General features: G+C 44.0%; 1 protein-coding gene and 1 long non-coding RNA gene across 5 annotated transcripts in view; one reads left to right on the forward strand and one right to left on the reverse strand.

Annotated features, from left to right (window-relative positions):
• Positions 1 to 19,287, forward strand: part of LOC126534312 (protein-cysteine N-palmitoyltransferase HHAT-like) — a 44,729-nt gene that overhangs the window by 7,450 nt on the left and 17,992 nt on the right. Inside the window, exons 3-7 of one of the 2 annotated variants that reach the window (XM_055072805.2) lie at positions 2,719 to 2,786; positions 6,576 to 6,686; positions 8,487 to 8,681; positions 14,027 to 14,254; positions 17,444 to 17,559. In XM_055072805.2, coding sequence (XP_054928780.1) covers positions 2,719 to 2,786; positions 6,576 to 6,686; positions 8,487 to 8,681; positions 14,027 to 14,254; positions 17,444 to 17,559 — 718 coding nt within the window. The remainder of the gene's footprint in view (positions 1 to 2,718; positions 2,787 to 6,575; positions 6,687 to 8,486; positions 8,682 to 14,026; positions 14,255 to 17,443; positions 17,560 to 19,287) is intronic. The other variant, XM_055072806.2, reaches the window with a different exon arrangement.
• The window catches only part of LOC129385743 (uncharacterized), a 141,999-nt gene that overhangs the window by 4,529 nt on the left and 118,183 nt on the right, over positions 1 to 19,287 (reverse strand). The window lies entirely within an intron of this gene.

The raw sequence follows: 19,287 nt of genomic DNA on the forward strand, positions 1-19,287 counted from the left end.
ACTTTTAATACCGATAAAGCTATTTATGCTTCTGTAAAGCTTACGAAAACTCCTCTTAAATATCCTTATAACCTGACATCTCTTCCTTTGAAACAGCTTACCAGTTGCAAGTACCTAGGAGCGACAATCACTCATTACCTCTCTTGGAATCTGCACATTCATAACATTTGCTCGTCAGCTTTCCGCGATTTTTTTTTTGCATAAACTTCATAACATAAACTTCGAAATTCCCCTCCTAACGTCAAACTTCTTAGCTATTTCACATTCGTATGGCCTAAGCTTTAATATTTCGCTATAGTTTGGGATCCCTAAACTTAACATTGAAGAGTTAGAAAGGATTCAGCGAAAAGCTGTCAAGTTTATCTATTCTAAATTTAGGTACACTGATTCTCCTTCTGAGCTCATGAAATATAACAATATTCAACTCCTTGAATCGAGAAGAAAAGAATGTCGTCTGAATTTTTAAACCTTTCTTCTTAACGGCAAAATGGCTATTGATCATACACAGTTTCTTTCGCATCTGTCTGCAAGGCCTACGCGAAATTACCAAACACTTTCTAACCCCTTACTTTGCAAGAGCAAATATTTATGTCTTCCTTTTCTTCCACGTTCTGTTGTGTCCGACTGAAATATCCTAACAGAACCTTATGACGCACTGCATTACTAGCTGATCGTGCCTTTTTTGTGTGTTCTTTCCTCAGATGCTATCATGTTTCTTTTCTTCTTATTGTTGTTCTCTTTTTGTGAAATAGAGATATATTGTAAATTGCATTGCCCATCCTGTTTGGACCAGATTGGTCTGCAGTATTAAATAAATAAATAAATAAATAAATAAATAAATAAATAAATAAATAAATAAACAAATAAATAAATAAATCATAGTATGAGAGTGTAATTCTAATATACGAGAAAGCACAATTCTGTTGCATGGAAACCTCAGCACCTTTTCCAGTGGCTGTTCTTTTGGGCGAGCACCACGAAAAATCACCACCAACTGGAGGCTAACAGCTTCGCTGTAAAACGCTCCTGCTTCAGAACAATTGTTAGGGGAACGAAATGCTTACCAGTCTTGCTCGCCATCCAGAGCTGTTTCGGCGCGTTGAAGAGATGTTCTATCATCTCCATTTCGCACTATATTGTCAGAATTGCTCCATGAATTGGAGCGTTATAGTAGCCACGTCTACCCTCTCAGCAAAATTGCGCAACACATGCACAACAATCTCGGTGCATCACCAGAACACCGCTTAGCCCTTGTATCGTACCTGAGCGCTCGCAAATGACACAGGTTCGGTGTCCTGTACTACTCGATAACTGCAATTAACTGTTGACTTATTACGGCGAAGATCACCAAGAGCAAAAGTTTCCGGCATGCTTGGGTTAGTTTAGTTTTTCTTTGCTAATGGTACGTAATGTAATCTGGGGAATTGATCGAAATACGGTTGGAATTAGAAAAGACATTCTTTTATTACCAAAAGCAGCTGACATTCTTGGGAAGACATGAACAAGAGATTACGTAATGAATGAAGAACTTATCAAGGAAATCACCTTGCAACGAGTAAATATTCCTCCACAACTGAGCAAGTCATGACAGTGTCCAAGAAAGCAGGCTGCTAGAGGAAGAATGTCCGCAATAGAATAACGCGTACCAAGTGCTCAAAACCATACCAGAATAAGAAAACCTGATCGATTGTCTCATGATCTCCTGTAATTGGGCTCAAGGGGAGGGTGCCACCGCAGCCCAGTGACGATAAATGGTTAAGGCAAGTATGTTACAATGCAATGGGTAGAAATTTACTTGAATTTCGCGGGTGTGAAATAAATGTTTCGGCCAAGGGAATAGGAGATGTCGACGATCCATGAAATTGGCTTCAGCTGGGTTTGAAAAGTACTGAATAAGTGCACGCCTTCCAAGTCCGGCATTGCTTACGTAAGTTCCCGTATCTTGTGGTATAAATTCTTTTTCAATGCTAGTCGCATCCGTGGTAGTGGGAGACCAGTTTGCCTTGCTTCTGTCTATACAACTAGTCAACCAAAAACATAAGCCGATCCCTATGGTAGATCATTCCGTAAATGTCGACCGTTATGCGGGTATATGTGCCATTGGGTATTTAGTGCTCTTTCATGAATCTATTTGATACCAACGTGGGTTACTGTAGCACGGGCCCCTGTGTATGCGTGGACTTTGCGTCGGTGCCGCTAGTTAGCAATGCGTCACCAGAGGGACGCGCTAGAAAGGAGTCCAGGCTGCAGTACACACAGCATACATGACACGCTTCGACAATTCATGTACTTGGATAGCCATGGTAAATAAGTTTTCCTCAAGCTTTCTTATCTTTCTTTATCTGCACTGACTTATCACACACGAGCACACGTCGCGCACACTCAACCATTTCGAGATGTTGATAGACCACAACAAGTGTCATCGGTGGGCAAACTTGTATAATGCTAAAACTCCATAGTTATCTACGCTTTGACGAAGAGCGCAAAGGCGCCGAAGCAGCTTCTGCTGTGCGCCGTCAGTGTCATTCTTATCATTTCTCTGTTCATTTTCACGCAGTTATAAACCTACCAACCCAAACGAACACTCTATTATTAACACAACTCTTCTTGGTGTTACCTCTTTGACATACAAAGCGCAGTTTCAAAGAAAAATTGGGGCTAAAACATTTGAAGCCACACACTTCAAAAGAACTGTGATTTATTTTCTTTGTCCACTAGACCGCCTACTTCCTCAAAAGATGCGGGGCGCCTTCAGACCTAGTGCGTATGGATTTCGGAGGAAGCAGGTATGTTTCACTAGGCTTTCTTCTTATTCATAATGCTCATCATCATAATCATCATCATCGTCAGTTATTTTACCTTAAGGACCCCTGTCGGGCACTACATAAACTACATCAGGAGGGTTACAGAAGATAAGAATGGAAACAAGGATATTGTTACAACTTCCTGCAACACTCAGCCTGTGGATTTGCATGAGAATACAAAATAAATGCTAAGAGGTACACTTAATACAATGCACAAGCAAATCAGCAGAACAGTAACAATGTAAAATGGCCATAGCAAAAGAACGAAAACACAGTAACCTCATTATAAAGTTAGGGTTTGAGGTGATCAATAAGCAGCTGTTTGAAGATAACGGGGTTACGTTCGTTGACAACTCTATCTGGAAAATTCTTGCACTCTACGATGGCGCTAGGCAGAAACGATTTATTAGAAGAAAATTTTGAACCACGCAAGCGCTGGATGCTGCAAGAGTTAAAAAGGCAACAAGATGTACGAGTTGGAGCGATTAGAAGCTTTCCATATAGTTATATAGTTATAATATAGTCGGAGCAAAAGGCACGCCTTTGTAATTTTACGGCGGAACACCAGTGGTTCAAGTCGTAGGGATTATTTAATCGCACTGAAACTTTTTCCACGGCTGTACCTAGAAGCGATGAATGAATGTATTCAAGTTTGCTTCGAATGAATGTTTCATAAGCGAGTTTTCTTGTGAATAAGGCGCGCAGGGCACGGGTATGTCTGACCTAAACAAGTGATTTAATGGCGTCGGTAGCCAATTTTGGGATATGACCACACCAGGTCAACTTGCTGTTAATAGTGATACCGAGATAACAATATCACTCAGTGCTGCATAGGGCTGTCGAGTTTAAAGCAGTACAGGTGACTTTTGTTGCAGTGTTTACGAGATACCTGCATAACTTTACCTTTGGAGATGTTAAGCTTAAATAAAGGATTGGAACACCAGGTTTCTATTAGGTGTAAGACTTTCTGAATCATTGCATGGTCGGTTTAGTCTGTAATGCGACGGTAAATTATGCAGTCGTCTGCAGAAAGTCAGATAGAGGATGAAATGCCGTTAGGAAGGTCGTTTATGAAGATGAAAAAGAGAAGGGGACCGAGAACGGAGCCATGTAATACTCCGGAGAAGACAATAGCATTGGTTGAGTAATGATTTCCGATAGCTGTGTACTCGAAGAGATTAGCAAGAAAGCAACGGACCTATGACAACGCGAGATATTCTATTTCACCGCTGGCGCAAATTTTTGGCAGTGGCTCAATCGTGAACGAGTTTCCTTTTGAAATGTTTAAATGTTTTAGACTTGGTTACAGCAATATTAGCTCTGTGTTTGGATGGTTGAGTTCTGCGCTGCGAGGGGGCTGGCACAGCTGAAGTGTACGCCTCCGCCCACCTGGCGAATAGCCCAGTCCGCTTGCGTTTACCGGAGTACTGGACACACTGAAACTCTTTAACAAGCCTCCTCCGTCACCACTGTCTTCTTTTGCTTTTCACCTCCACCTCTTCACAAAGCAATTCAACACAGCCCTTCTTAGGTGCAAGAAAAATGTGTTCAAACAGCCGCTAACGGCAACTCTTACCGGAGCTCTATAGGGACCATGGGGACAAATGGAAACTGAAGATATTGACGCAGAAAAAAAAATAAAGATGGCAATGTAGGCTACCGGGAGGTGAAAAAGATACGCGCTTGCTTTTGAGTTTCTTAGAGCTTGACTGTTACAAGGGCCAAGGAAAATTTAGGCAACAACCGCGCTGTTACGCTGAGCAGCGATGGAGGTATGTGAGTTTTGGCTACAGGTGTAGCACTCGTAAACGAATCGTCAGCTTATGAAAACTGTAAATCGTCTTGGCATATAGGTGTTAAGGCAGCATAGAAGACTGACGGGAGAAAAGTGTGTGAGCTGGATTTCTCGCTGAATCGCTCAGCGGGATGCAGCCCACATATAACGAATCGGCTCGCACGTGTATTAGTGACCCGATTTGTTCTCTGCGCAATCAAAGCTGGGCTGATCCCGAAGGCGGTGTAATTCGCAGTCGCGTTGGCCACGTGATTCGCCTGCTGGAAATATCTGCATTTTGCCGAGCGGACACGTACTCGCTTTGCCGCACAACGGGGGGCCTAAACACGAACGGTTGCATGAGTGTTACCGCGAAACCAGATTGCACCGATTTCTAGGATGGGAGAAGAACGTAAACAGCTACATACGCGTCCTTGCAAATGAAATAAAAGTACACCCATCATGCGTCTCACTTAGGTGAAAAGTTTCAAGAGTTTGTCAGCACAATACAAAGTGGGTGTTGAATTTTGCGACACTGCAGCACCCATATTTAAACGTGAAGGCTATTACGGGTAGTCGTACTACTCAGAATGTATGTTTCCCTAAGCGGAACACCAGGCGACGCTTTCAATGCCAACCAGAAAAGTGAGAGTTAAGTACAAAGTCGTTTAGCGTGCTAGCTAATGGCGCACTTTGTTGACAGAACAGGAGCGGAGGCAAAGAGCAGAAAGGAGCAGTGCAGTAGAAGCGCCGCCAGAGTGTGGCGGCTTGCTCCCCCATCGAAACGTTTCATGTGCTTTGAGAGCAGCTGCGAGGGCGAAAGTGTGTAACTTGACGCCAAATCCGCGGTGATTAGCACAAGAACTTCGCTTCTGAGCCGCCATTGCTGCCGCACAATGAAATAAAACGACGGAAACACAACCAAAATAAAGAGGCATACATCGTTTGCACAACGTGACTTTCTTTACACTCCGCTTTTCTATAGGGAGTAGGTCGAAGTGCTCTTGACTGTTCGTGGGATCGCCAGAGGTTACGCCTGCGTCATGTTGCAAAGGTTGCTCCTGCTATCCCAGTGGATCAAAGCTTCCCTGCTCCCGTTCGCCCGTTGGAACACTGCTACTCTTGCGGGACCACTTTGAGGACGCTTTTGAATGCTCCCGGTTGCCCTGTGGAATTCGTCATAAGTTACATTGTGGGGTAGCAGAAGTTGCCATTGGTACCAGCTAGAGATGGCCAGCGAGAGAGAAGACTAGCAAGAAAGACCATCTAGACAGTGTTGTGCCTTCTTTGCCCCTCACCTAATGGTCCGCTACTGGAAACAGAACGGCAGACTCTGTGCGAATATGTAGTTGCAGTTACACTTCAAAAGTACACTTATCTATCGCATGTTAAGTGTGTGTCTAGATGCCCACGGAGGAATAAAGTGTTCGTTGTTTGAAATGTTTGTGCTTGAAGCCGCAATGTTTGCTTCGTTTTAGCGCCATTCCCTCGCTTTAACATCGCTAAGCTACAACGAGCAGTATCTGCCATGTTAAACTGTATTAGAAGTAAGGTCTAGAGTTAACTACAGGATCAATTAGTTGTTTATGACGGGGATTGCTGATCAGTGGAATTGTTGATTGTATACGGCGCAGAGATATGTTTAGCGCATCTTCCTTACTAAACTGTTGGTTAAGCACCTATTTCTTATACAAATAACTAGTATGTGCATGTGAGTTTTTGTCAGTGTTATTGCCTACGTTTCGAAAATTCGAAAAATTTTGTTTCGTGTCTTAGGTGATACAATTTTGGTGCATACAATGATGATAACGCTTTATTCAACTGCGGCTGCCCCATCGCAAAGTTCTAAGAAATATGCAGCCATTATCAACGGTAGTTCAGCACCATACAATGCCTGAATGTCAAACGGCTCCTCGTATTTTTTTTTCAGCGAGTACACTCAATGTTCGTTAGCACGCAATGATGAACTTGAACATTGGCGTCACCGGTGCACGCAGGACGTGACAAACTTCGGATGGCAAGTCGAGCTCTCGTTCGTCGTAGCGTCCTGGAAGTGGCTTCTGCTGCACCCTATCCTAGCTAGGGCGACTGCTTACGCTGCGCCATCGGTAAGCTCCACACTTTGTGGGACAATCACGTCCCATGTGGTATTCGTATTACGTGATCTGAATAGTGCACTCCATCTGACGATCCCCGTACAGTACGTGGAAAGATAGTAGTCGCGTACGCTAGGTTCCAAAACTAGTTCCACGACCCGAGAAATAGAAAGTCGCTAATCTTTGTGTGATCCGACCGTTCAGCCGGTTCGTGCACGACGGCATTAAAAGCGGATGTTCGATAGAGGGAAGGAGACAGACAGACAGACCGACGGACGGACGGGTGGACGGACGGACGGACGGACGGACGGACGGACGGACGGACGGACGGATGGACGGACGGACGGACGGACGGACGGACAGACAGACAGACAGACAGACAGACAGACAGACAGACAGACAGACAGACAGACAGACAGACAGACAGACAGACAGACAGACAGACAGACAGACAGACAGACAGACAGACAGACAGACAGACAGACAGACAGACAGACAGAGAGACAGACATACAGACAGAAAGACAGACAGACAGACAGACAGACAGACAGACAGACAGACAGACAGACAGACAGACAGACAGACAGACAGACAGACAGACAGACAGACAGACAGACAGACAGACAGACAGACAGACAAATAAACACTGCTTCGATGTGTGGAAAGACATCTCACCTTACCTTAGGAGGACAAAAAACCATTTTTTGTGGCTTGAATTTTCTTCATACCCTGAGGTGACTATTCTGTCACCTTTGTCGTTAAATCCTCGAGCGTTATCCTCCATAGCAGTATTTTGATCCCTCAGTAACTGGAGCGTGGAATGACTCCTCCATTTCGCTGTGTTTCGCGGTGGTCGTGAAATGGTTTTGTAGAACCCGCAGAGTAGCACTGATGCCATTTTCTGGTTCACTTTTGCTTGCTCAGTGAAAATTCCTCAGCGCTGATTGACACGTTGTTTGGCAAACATTGATTGCTTCAATAAAGAATCAGGCACACGGCGAAGGGTGAAAGAAACGCGAACAGCGAAAAACAAAACCGAGGGATTTTAATGCGTAATCACTTCAAATGAAGATTTAACATTTTGAAGCAAAACCGGAAGCTGAACGTGCCTTATAGCCCTCAGAACTATAAGGTCTGGGAATGAATCATAGCACACTGATGAGAATCGAAAACAAAGGATGCGATGCAGTTAGTTTTTATCCGGCTCATGTGTGGTTTCCGCCTGCCTGGGCATACCAGTGGGATAAGCAATCTCAAGTGGAATGATTGCGCTAGCTTCACGTTATCTTCCACTTCTGGCATAGACAGGTCACAAGCAATCAATATACTATGGCAGTAACGTTTCAGGAGACTCATGAGTCCACATATTGGCAAACTTTCTCAACTATGCTAAAACCTCGCAGGAAAGCCCATGCTCCGGCCAACATACCCAAATGCTGTCTACAAAATTTATATTATTCTATCTAGGCCATTCATCGCGAAAACCGACGCATTGTTTCAAAGGAGTTAATTGGCCAAATAGCACGGCACATACGTGCCATCCGTTGTGCTTTCTATATTTGCTCTACGTATTCTATGATAAAATAGTTGCGTTTATTTAGACAGTGTAGATGAAATTTGTTTCGTAACTTCTTTAACGCGGGAGCACTGAAGGTGTGACAGGAGCTCAATGTCATGCTCGACCAGACGTGGCTACCTTCACGCGTGACCGGCACAAGGACGACGGCTCTGCGTTCCTTCATCTGAAATTTGCTTGAATCCAACTTTTTTTTCTCTGTGTCACTGTGTTTTTTCCCGTCCACAAATTTGCAGATACTGCCAGTATTTTACGCTGGCTACTCGGCGCTATTTGTGGCCTCGCTGCTAGGGGCTGAGGTGGCGATGGTCTTCCTGGGCCAACATGCCCTGTTCTTTGCCGTAGCCAGGCTACGTTCAACAGCACTCTGCTATGGAGCTGGACTGCTGCTCTTACTGCTGAAATTTACCGTGCCCCTAGATTTCTCGCAGGTGAGCAAAGAAATAATAACGAAAATTGCATAATAAGAACGGCGTTATACATTATGGTCGATGTTCAGAACGAAAGCTACCTAAAGGGCAGCTTGAGAAAGCAATTCACTCCTTTTGGCAGGTGAGGAGAGAATATCGCGAGAGAAAGTGAGGGACGTTCATCAGGAAACTAGTAGTAGTAATACTTGTAGCGTAGCAGGTAATAGTAGAAATGGTATTAAAAGTAAGAATGGTAGCAGTATTACCAGTATAAATTGTCCTTAGTACTACTGATATCTAGTCGGCTAAACTAGACTGGCACGGGAAAGGACAAAATATAAAGATGAGAGGGAGAGGGAGAAAGATACAGTTCCTTGTATACATGTACGCAAATGCAAACTGTCACATAGTCAAAACTAACACTAAGAGCCAGTCGAACCTTAAAAAAAATTTGATAGCGTAATAAATTTTCAAAGAGCGGACGCAGGAAACAAGGTATAAATAGAAGCAGCAATATAAAGCACATTGTCACTACCATAGAGAAATATTTGATCGAGAAATAGGCAGAAAAGAACTTGCAATGTTCTGAACGTGAATTTGGAACTACACACATTAAAAAGAACTTGCAATGTTGTGAACGTCATTTTGGAACTACACACATTAGAAAGCACATCCAGGCAAAAGGCAATTCTACCAAACCGATACCTAATTTGTATGTCGCCGAAATACGACATAAATACCAAATCGGCAAGGAATTATAATTTAGGCACAGGAAAATGTTTAACGAGGCAGCTACGCAGGGACCTCGAAGTTATAATATAGATAAGTTTATTGAAAGAGCATGATGGCAATGAAAATGCTGCTTGTGCCGCTAACTTACTGATTTTAGTGCAGACGGTTTTAAGAAACAAGTACAGTGAAGGAGTTTATAAACAAAAAGTTATCTTCTTTAGAAATATCGGGAATACGGTATATGCGTATATTAAAAACTGGAAAAATCTAATTTCAAGACAACTCCACTTGATTTGACGCTTTTAGAACATGTTGTTGAAAAATATTAATCATGGCTTTGTAGCGTTATTATGATTCTTTCGCATTCGCAGGAGGAAATCTCAGTACAACGACGAACCCTCAAGGCGACGCGACCCATTGCTCGTTCAAATCTAATTATTTCGACTTAAAATTTTGCTGAAATTAGTCAATAACGTGTTTCTAGAAAAAAAGATACGTTATCTGATATAGGGTAATTTATGTAGTGCACTATTTTAGTTAGCTCATTTTTTTTCCTTTTTGTCTAGAAATAACGAACGACCATTACCAGTTTCAAGAAGCGAAATATTCGAGGTAAACCTTCGAGGTAAAGAAACGACGCTAGTGTTTATTCACGTCGTCTTCACTAAATGAACCCTCTTGCAAATTTTAATGCGAAAGAATTATATTCCCCATGAAGTTGAAAACCAACGAGTGATAGCCAAAATCAGCGTCACCAGTGACGTCATCAGCGTCTTGTATGATATCAGTTGTAATACAGAATTAAAGTACGAACAAGTTATCTTAAGGTGACTTAAGGTGGAGTCAAGTAAATTAAGGTGAAGTGAATGAAGGTGAATTAAAATGGATTGAGGTGGACGAAGGGTTAAGGTGGATTACAATTGGTACAAATCTGTTCTAGGTGGATTAAGGTACGTCTTAATTAGAGCAAGGTGGATTTAGGTATAGTTGTGAAAACCGAGTTACAATGTATGACTCCACGTATCATGAACGTAACCAAATTATTAGAGACACTCACCATGCTTTCGCATTCAAATCCCCTAAGGATAATAAATGACTGTAAAGTTTTATAGGTGACCGTTACCCGAAGCTTTCATCATCCGATTAGCGCACCACAGTGAGACATCCAGGCGTAACGAATGCCACCGATCTATATTCCGGCATTTTTAACTCGCCGGCTGAAAGCGCGCTAGTGCTAATCCCTCGCCGCGACACACGGCCACCATCACCGCTGCCGCCGTGCTGTCCCACTATCAACGGCGCATGCGCGCGCGCGGCCCACGCGTGGATGGTTTGAGCGCCTTCACAGGCGCCCAATACGTTTGACTGCAAAAAACAATAAAAAACACACACAGAGCGAAGTGGATGGCACCACCAACGCTAGGTTCACTCTGCTCAATCGGTGGAGCCAGGCCAACATTCTGCATGTAACTGCCGGTTGAAACGAGGTGCGCATGCTCATTGTCAGCACACTATGCCATTCCTTCCGAGCTGCTGCGTGTATGTAATGGTCGCAATGGAACGAACAGTAAGCGCCAAGCTAACCTTACTTAGCACTGCACTGGCCGCCGAATGACGGCGATTGTTTCGCATCGGTCTCACTTTGTGCACGAAAGAGGTGCGATGTCTCCAACGCCAGTGGCGGGGCTCCTGTGCGTGCGCCGGTATTGTGAGACGACAGCTATAGGTGCCAGGCTGCTCGCTGTTCCTCCTCCCCTGCAACACAGTCGCCTCGCTTCGTGCGTTCTGCCAACGTGTCCCACACCCGCGCGCATACTTGCAAAACCGTCCGAGTTGTTCACGTGCGACGTCAGACCCTTCTGTGGTCACAAAGTGAGCCTTGCAGTCGAAACTGCGCTGCGACTATAAAATGCATTAGAAATGCGTTTGCATGAATCCAGATCTTGGTTTCTGTCAGCTGGGAAGGCGTCTCGAACGTAGAGCGGGCTGATAGGCAGAGGATTGACTGCTCGGAAGGGAGAGCGAAATTTTCTGGGAGTCGCCGACTAAACGCGGCCACAACGCTTGTCGGTGGTCAACATTGATGCGGAGTCCCCCACTAGGGCCTGCCTCATAATTTAACAGTGGTTTTAGTATAAACAACTCCAGAATCTTTATTCTTTTTGACGTTTGTCGGTGATATGTTTCATGTCTCAAATATTCTCGAGGAAATAACTCGTTCATAGAGATTATTCCCATAGCATTGAATTTCTACCTGGCCATTTGTTTCCATATTCAAATAATAATAATAATAATAATAATAATAATAATAATAATAACAATAGTAATAACAATAACAATAATAACAATAATACTCTTATTGCCACTAATAGAATTAGTACGTGTTCTTTCAGGCGTGCCAAAGCTATTGAAGGCTTCAGCGGCAGAGCCTGGCAGGCTGCAAAACCATACACGGTACAATAACAGAATACTATTAGGCAGCGAGCTCCCGCATAGCGTAGAAGAAAAAAATTATTAAAATTTTTACAGTGTCTATGAAATTAATTTTCAATGGGCATACTGAAACACAAACACAAAGCAATGTCTGGGAACAAAACAACCATGCGATTCTAGATAAGCAACCACTGACCAGGTTCTCATGGTACGAAGGGATTGTACATGCGGAAACACAAGCAATAACGGTGAGAAACGAAATAAATACGCCTTTTCGAATAGATACGCCTTAGCAGTCTCTTTAGCTTTTGTTTTGTTTTCGTACAGAAGGTGCTGGAGTGCAATTTATTGAAGTAAGTTGGAACATAATGAGCGCGTACTCAAGTGTCGTACCTTGTGGAACAACGCGGACTCTAAAAGCGGTCATTGGGCCTTAAGCAGGGGGAAGACACGTCCGGAACTAACAGTTCACTAGACTAGAAGTGTTTCAAAACAGCCATTTGCATCCAAAGATCATTAAAATTCGGCACCGAAAGTATTCTGAAACGGTCTGCGTCAGCATTCCACACTCATATCATAAAATACTTTCTTCGATAGGGAGTGCAGTGTAAAATTTATTCTGTTGTACCAGCGAACAGCAAAGTGCCCGTAAATTGTCACTCCATATCGCAGCAGACGGCAGCCCAAAGCGTTATTATTTTCCTTGCCGATAAGGCCATGTAATATCTTATATTGTACAGACGTGATACGTCGCGAAGTTTTTCGCGAACGTTAGCAAGTAGGGTGTTCCAAGAAAGGTTGCTGTCAAGATATAAACCCCGATACTTAACGACAGATGAGTACTGAAATGGTCTACCAGAGTAAGAAATCTGAACCGTACAAAACAAAAGGGTGCTCAAGGGCTACCTTCGTCAAAAGATTATCGAAGCAGAATAATTGTGTATTAGATATATTTTTCTTAAGCAGGATATTTCGTAACTAGACCACAGCTTTTGTGGCAGTAGGCTGCAAGGAAGTGATCGCATCACACTAGCATTTGACAGAAGTTAATATCACCGTGTCATCTGCGCATTGATAAAGAGAAACGGGCATCATGCTATGAAAGTCATTTACAAAAATATTAAATAACAACGGACTGAGTATAGATCTCTGCAGAGCTCCAGCACTAATAGTCGAGAATTTGATACAAGGTTGCCCAACTCAGGCGAGCTGGCGCCTGTATGGAAGGGAATTTGCCAACAACGACCAGAAAACACACCAAAATCCTAACAAGAAAAGCTTATTTAACAACAAACCATGATGAACTATGTCAATAGCCGTGCTACAGTCAAGGAGGAGCGCACGAAGAACTTCATTATTATCGGAAGCTACATTTCACTGATAAGAGAAATCTTCCAGAAGGGTTTGAGTGCCTTTCCGGGGCCGGAAACCATGCTGACTAGAATAAAAACATGCTGTGGGTGTCCAAAAAGCATGTCATCATTAACGATATATGTTTTTCTAACATTTGAGCAATAGAAAGCATAACTGAAACCGGACGATAATTTTTAATCTTGTTACGCGCGCAGCTTTTGGGAAGAGGAATAACTATTACAGCCATCAGTTTTACAGGAATTTCACCACTTGAAATTATGCGATTGAGTAGTACTATCAAAAGCTGTCGAATGTATTCGTATGTTATACGCAAGTCATTAATGGAAACACCGTAAATTCCGGAGACATATTACATATTAAACTGAAGATCATATATCCTAGCTCTTCCTCAGAAATTGAAAGCAGATATGCTGATTCACTAGCGCTGTAATGCAAACTTCACAAACCTACCTGTAAGTTTATGTTTCTAATTACACGAGAATAGTTATTCTGTATGCCGCTACATCAACTGGAAAGACAATAATTCATTATATTAGCGCGTGTATTAGTGCCTCCAATACTGTTAATGAATGACCATGTTTTCTTACTACTATAGAGAGGCGCGAGTCAGAGATGGAAATGATTTCATTGTCCACTTGCGTCGACATACGTGAACTTATATTATCTTCTTGAGCACGAACACACGTACTAGTTTATACTCCAAGTCTTTCTACCTTTTTTTTTCAAATCTGAGTAATTCGTTGCACGAACACATTGTAGCTACGCGTTACGCCAGTTACAAAAGATTTTTATCTTAGGGCTCATTTTCTTTTTCTTTTAACCATCAGCAACTTTACTTCCGATACGGTGCCATGGGTTACGCGGTGACAATGGCTTGCTTCCAATGGAACCTACTGCGGGGCCTCAGCTTCAGCCTGGACTACGTACGCGCGCATAGGCTGGCCCCGAAGCAAAGCGACGCCGGGCCGCCGTACTGGAGGACGCTGGCCTACTCGTTCTACCTTCCTCCGCTCTATCTCGGACCAATGCAGAACTACTGTGACTTCGAAACGCAGGTACGAAGTCGAATATCGATGGGCCTCTTGCTTTGTGCACGCGCTGCGCCCGTGGCATATAAACATGCGCTTTCGCTTTTAAAACACACACGCAGCACAGAACGCTTAAGCAAACACTCCCTGATGGCTCTAAGCGGATGAATTCCCTTTGATGTGCAGTGCTCACGTAAACATATCCCGTTCAGAGAGAGAGAGAGAGAGAGAGAGAGACAATATATGCCGCATACGATGTAACCTAACGTTTCTCGTGTAAAAACCACTTATAGTAGAGGCGTGAATTTCTATTTACTGAATGCATCACAGCAGGCACTCCCTGTGGATCCCTTCGCATCCGAGCGGGTTAAGAGCTCGTAACGTCTGTTACTTTAAAATTATTCATGCTCAGGGAACTGAACGCAGTTGCCAGGACACTTCACAAGCAAGCCTGTCTAGGAATGGCGGGAGCTTTAGGAATTGACGTTGCAATGAGGCTAGCCAATAGCAATGTAAGAGCGAATCAGTAGACAACTTAATTGAGACACTGGAAGTAATCTCTTCCATCTTTCAGTGATTCAGGATGATCCTAAATCTACTTAATGTAATAACCGTACCGCTTACAAGACGAACGCTACTAGCGTTCGTAGCGTTGTAGCCGTTTAGCAGCGACGTCCATCTCTCCACCTTTCCTGTGTGCCCCTCGCAAGCGCTACGGTTATTACTTTACGAATTAGTCGCTCTAGCCCAAGGACAAGTCCTGCTATACACACACCCTCGATCTCGTGCTGTCAGATATAGGAAGTGGTGCGAATGGAATGCCCGCACACAGTGCAGCAATACCTGCATCACCCAGGGCTGCGTGCATTCGTTTGATGTCCTTTTGTTAATTTTTATTAACTGTGCCTTGAGTTATATCCAGGGGAATATATATAAAACGGTGCTGAGCTACAGGTAAGTGTAGTTGCTAAAGCAATTGAATGACGCTTACGTGGCTAATCGCTTCAAGATACAATCTCCGCATTACGGGTTTCATCAGAACTGACGGATGTTACACTGCGGAACGTACCGCGCATGCGCGCAGCTACGATTTCAGACGCTGTCGTTCCTTTCGCTAGTTTTGTCACCTTCGTGCAGGCACGCCTATTTAGGGCTCAACGGTGGTAGGTTCAGAAGTGGATTACCTCCACCTACTCTAGATCGCTGAGCTACCATATTGGCTGGTTGCTGCTGTCTACTCGTGCTCCCGCAACTCTCATGCAAGCAGCTTTCACTGATGCTTTTTTTTAGTCAATGCTAACGCTTTACGCTAGGCGAGTTCAGCAGTTACCAACATCCAAAGCAAATAAAGACATGTGCCTTAATACAGAATCTTAGCGCGTCTGGTATCACGGTATACACGCAATGCCGTTTGTGTAATACCAGGTGAGCGGATGCTGCTAGCGACGTTTCGTCGTGCTTGACATATAATCGCAATGCTTTGTGCCTATAGGTGTTCCCGATTGCACCACTGCACAAGATTTACGCCAGCAGCAAAACAGAATACACATGGGGCCCTATAACGTAAAGCTATTCGAATCTGCTCTTATTCTAAACTCCGGACGTCACATTTACGCAATCTCCGACGCAGGTATCGGAAAGTTGCAGCGCTGTCCGAATAGATCTATCAAACGCTTTCCTCCTTTAGAGAAGATCTCTTTTGTTTGCTTTCAACACGAATAAAATTGCCTACATTGAACGGTTTTTCTTATCTCATTGCTGACAAGAGGCGAGGACCACCTTCAAGTAGAGCGGGTTTCGATGGGGCCGAGCCAGCGCAGTGAAAATAGATGAACGAATATGGAGGCTTCCCCTTACTTAGCTTGCGGTGGCTGGTTTATAATCGTGGCGGCTTGCAACGTAAGGTTAAGAATGCCGCAAAAATGGACCGTCAGCAAAGACGAGTTGGAAGAACGATGTCGTGTACGTGCCGAAGAGGCTCGATAACGTTATACCACCACGCAAAATTATTATGCGCAAATAAATCCAGGCTCTGTGGTAGGTGCCAAAAGGCAGCGCCTGAGCGATCAGCGGGCAGCCATCTTCTATTCCTTTCGGAACGGGACAATATCCGGCTATTCCTAAAGAAATACAGTTTTTCTCGGCATATTAAAACCTCTTTAACGCATACAGGTAACTTTGACGAGGAGAGTTTTCGCGCTTTTGTGACGTCGCATGACGGACATTCGAAGTGGGCACAGCCGGAAAGCCTTTAACCAATAGCAGAGGGTTAGTGGCTAGAAAGCACCGAATCAAATTCATTATTTTTCTTTTACGCGGTTTATTCGGCATAATCAGTGTTCACACGTCATATCAGATGGGAAGGTATCGAGGTATACGTGGCGTCACGTGACAAACAGGTGAAGGTTGGCCAGAACAATGCTGGACCAATTGTGGAGAGAAAGAGTGAGAGAGTAAATTCTATGGAAAAAGAGCACGCGAGCGCAGGTGACTCTTCCGCTGTGCAGTGGCTGGTGCCCTCAGTCCAGGAGTCCAGAGATATTATACCTGCCGTTCTCTATCGGTTGACCGGGTTGATCTGATTCGTCGAGTCGGAGCTGTAGAGTGCTGTCTCCCATTGCCGTGTGGTGGGGTGTGTGTGGATGTGAGCTGTGTTGTGCTTGCGCAAGGCCGCACCATGTGGTACGCCATTGCGCATTGATGGCAGTATGGGCATTTACTGGAATGCAGCACAGGGTGTATTGCGTGCTAAATACTCAAATGTGTATAGGTGTTTCTTTGGAGTTTTCACGATATTACGGCTTCCTGTCGCGTCAGGCGGTGGTAGTGTTCTTCGTGAGTGACGATAGTGTTGTAGGATGTGCGTGTAGGTTAATGGTTAACGGAAGAGATTGCTGCAGAATTAAGAATGTATAGTTTTACATTTCATCATTTGCTTCCGCGTAGCAGCCACTCTTAGTAGCGCACTTAACTAAAACGAGCGTGGAATTTTAAACTCAGATCGTCTGCATCAGCCTTCGATGCCATTTCAAGCAGAAGTGAATGACAAGCAGCATGCGACTTTACCATTCTTGCTGCAATCATCGTTCAGTCTTGAATTAGTCTGAATAACAGTGGTTTCTCTCCTTGAATTCATTTTCATGCTAATCATTGCAGAATTGCACTCGTAATACTGCACATGTGCAGGTTGGATAAAAACATTCAAGAGTTTCGCAGGTGGACAAACCAAGAACGAAGTGCACGCCGGCGGAAGTAATGGCAATCCTGGGAACGTTGGCTCGGAGTGGAGTCCATTTCGTCCTTGTGGAGTCCTTCACCCACTACTTCTACAGGTTATGTCCGTCTACTCTACGAATGCTATGTATCGCAAAAAGTGTTTCGGCCAAAGAATTAGTTGTTGCAGCATAGTATCTCATCCGAGTTTGTTAGCGCTGAGCCAGACATTTCTGGCATAAACGCTGACGACAACAAGGGCTCGTGGCCGTAGCTTTAGCGAATTCTAGCTGCCGCACTCAGTTTCACGCTGCTTAGGTGCATGAAGCAGAATTATGCCTAGTAAATGCAAACATAAACTTTTCTAAGAGCATGAACAAGTTCAAGACTGCATTTTCTAATACACTAGTAAAGCGTAAAATGCTTTCTTAGCGTGCTACAATATGCAGTCTCTCTGCTTTTGTCATGAAAGTCGAGGCCGATTTGCTGTCTGTCGTTTCCTCGGGCTGTGCTGCGTAGTTAAGCTCCTGTACGATTCGCTGATGCAACGAAGCTCTGAAGGTTATCAATGAAGCTAGCATCACGTGAACCGTAATGATTAGACACCTTACAGGTATTGGGAGAGCGTAGCTGATCGTACAGAGCTGTCAAAATGAAGAGGTCTTAGACTATCTCCTCGGGGAATGTGGAAGTAATGGCTTAATTTTGAGAGAGGTGACTTTGTCAAGCTGACAAAGCAAAATTTATTTCTAACAGTGTTGAAATTTCGCCCAATTGATTCACTTTGGTTTCAAGCTTACGCAGCGCGGAACCGGATGAACCAGCAACTTTTTTCTGGTTTGTTCATTTCTGTGCGTTTTAATGCGAATACGATTGTTTGCCTACAAGGTCACTTTGAGCCTGTCTGTCTATCTATCTATCTATCTATCTATCTATCTATCTATCTATCTATCTATCTATCTATCTATCTATCTATCTATCTATCTATCTATCCGTCCATCTATCCGTCCATCTATCCGTCCGTCTATCCGTCCGACTATCAGTCCGTCTATCTGTCTGTCTATCCATCTAACTATATATCTATATATCCGTCCATCTATCCGTCAGTCTAACAGTCAATCTATCCGTCCTTCTATCTATCTATCTATCTATCTATCTATCTATCTATCTATCTATCTATCTATCTATCTATCTATCTATCTATCTATCTATCTATCTATCTATCTATCTATCTATCTATCTGTCTGTCTGTCTGTCTGTCTGTCTGTCTGTCTGTCTGTCTGTCTGTCTGTCTGTCTGTCTGTCTGTCTGTCTGTCTGTCTGTCTGTCTGTCTGTCTGTCTGTCTGTCTGTCTGTCTGTCTGTCTGTCTGTCTGTCTGTCTGTCTGTCTGTCTGTCTGTCTGTCTGTCTGTCTGTCTGTCTGTCTGTCTGTCTGTCTGTCTGTCTGTCTGTCTGTCTGTCTGTCTGTCTGTCTGTCTGTCTGTCTGTCTGTCTGTCTGTCTGTCTGTCTGTCTGTCTGTCTGTCTGTCTGTCTGTCTGTCTGTCTGTCTGTCTGTCTGTCTGTCTGTCTGTCTGTCTGTCTGTCTGTCTGTCTGTCTGTCTGTCTGTCTGTCTGTCTGTCTGTCTGTCTGTCTGTCTGTCTGTCTGTCTGTCTGTCTGTCTGTCTGTCTGTCTGTCTGTCTGTCTGTCTGTCTGTCTGTCTGTCTGTCTGTCTGTCTGTCTGTCTGTCTGTCTGTCTGTCTGTCTGTCTGTCTGTCTGTCTGTCTGTCTGTCTGTCTGTCTGTCTGTCTGTCTGTCTGTCTGTCTGTCTGTCTGTCTGTCTGTCTGTCTGTCTGTCTGTCTGTCTG

This window comes from Dermacentor andersoni, chromosome 7 (genome assembly GCF_023375885.2).
Source record: "Dermacentor andersoni chromosome 7, qqDerAnde1_hic_scaffold, whole genome shotgun sequence".
Classification (NCBI taxonomy): Eukaryota; Metazoa; Arthropoda; class Arachnida; order Ixodida; family Ixodidae; genus Dermacentor; species Dermacentor andersoni.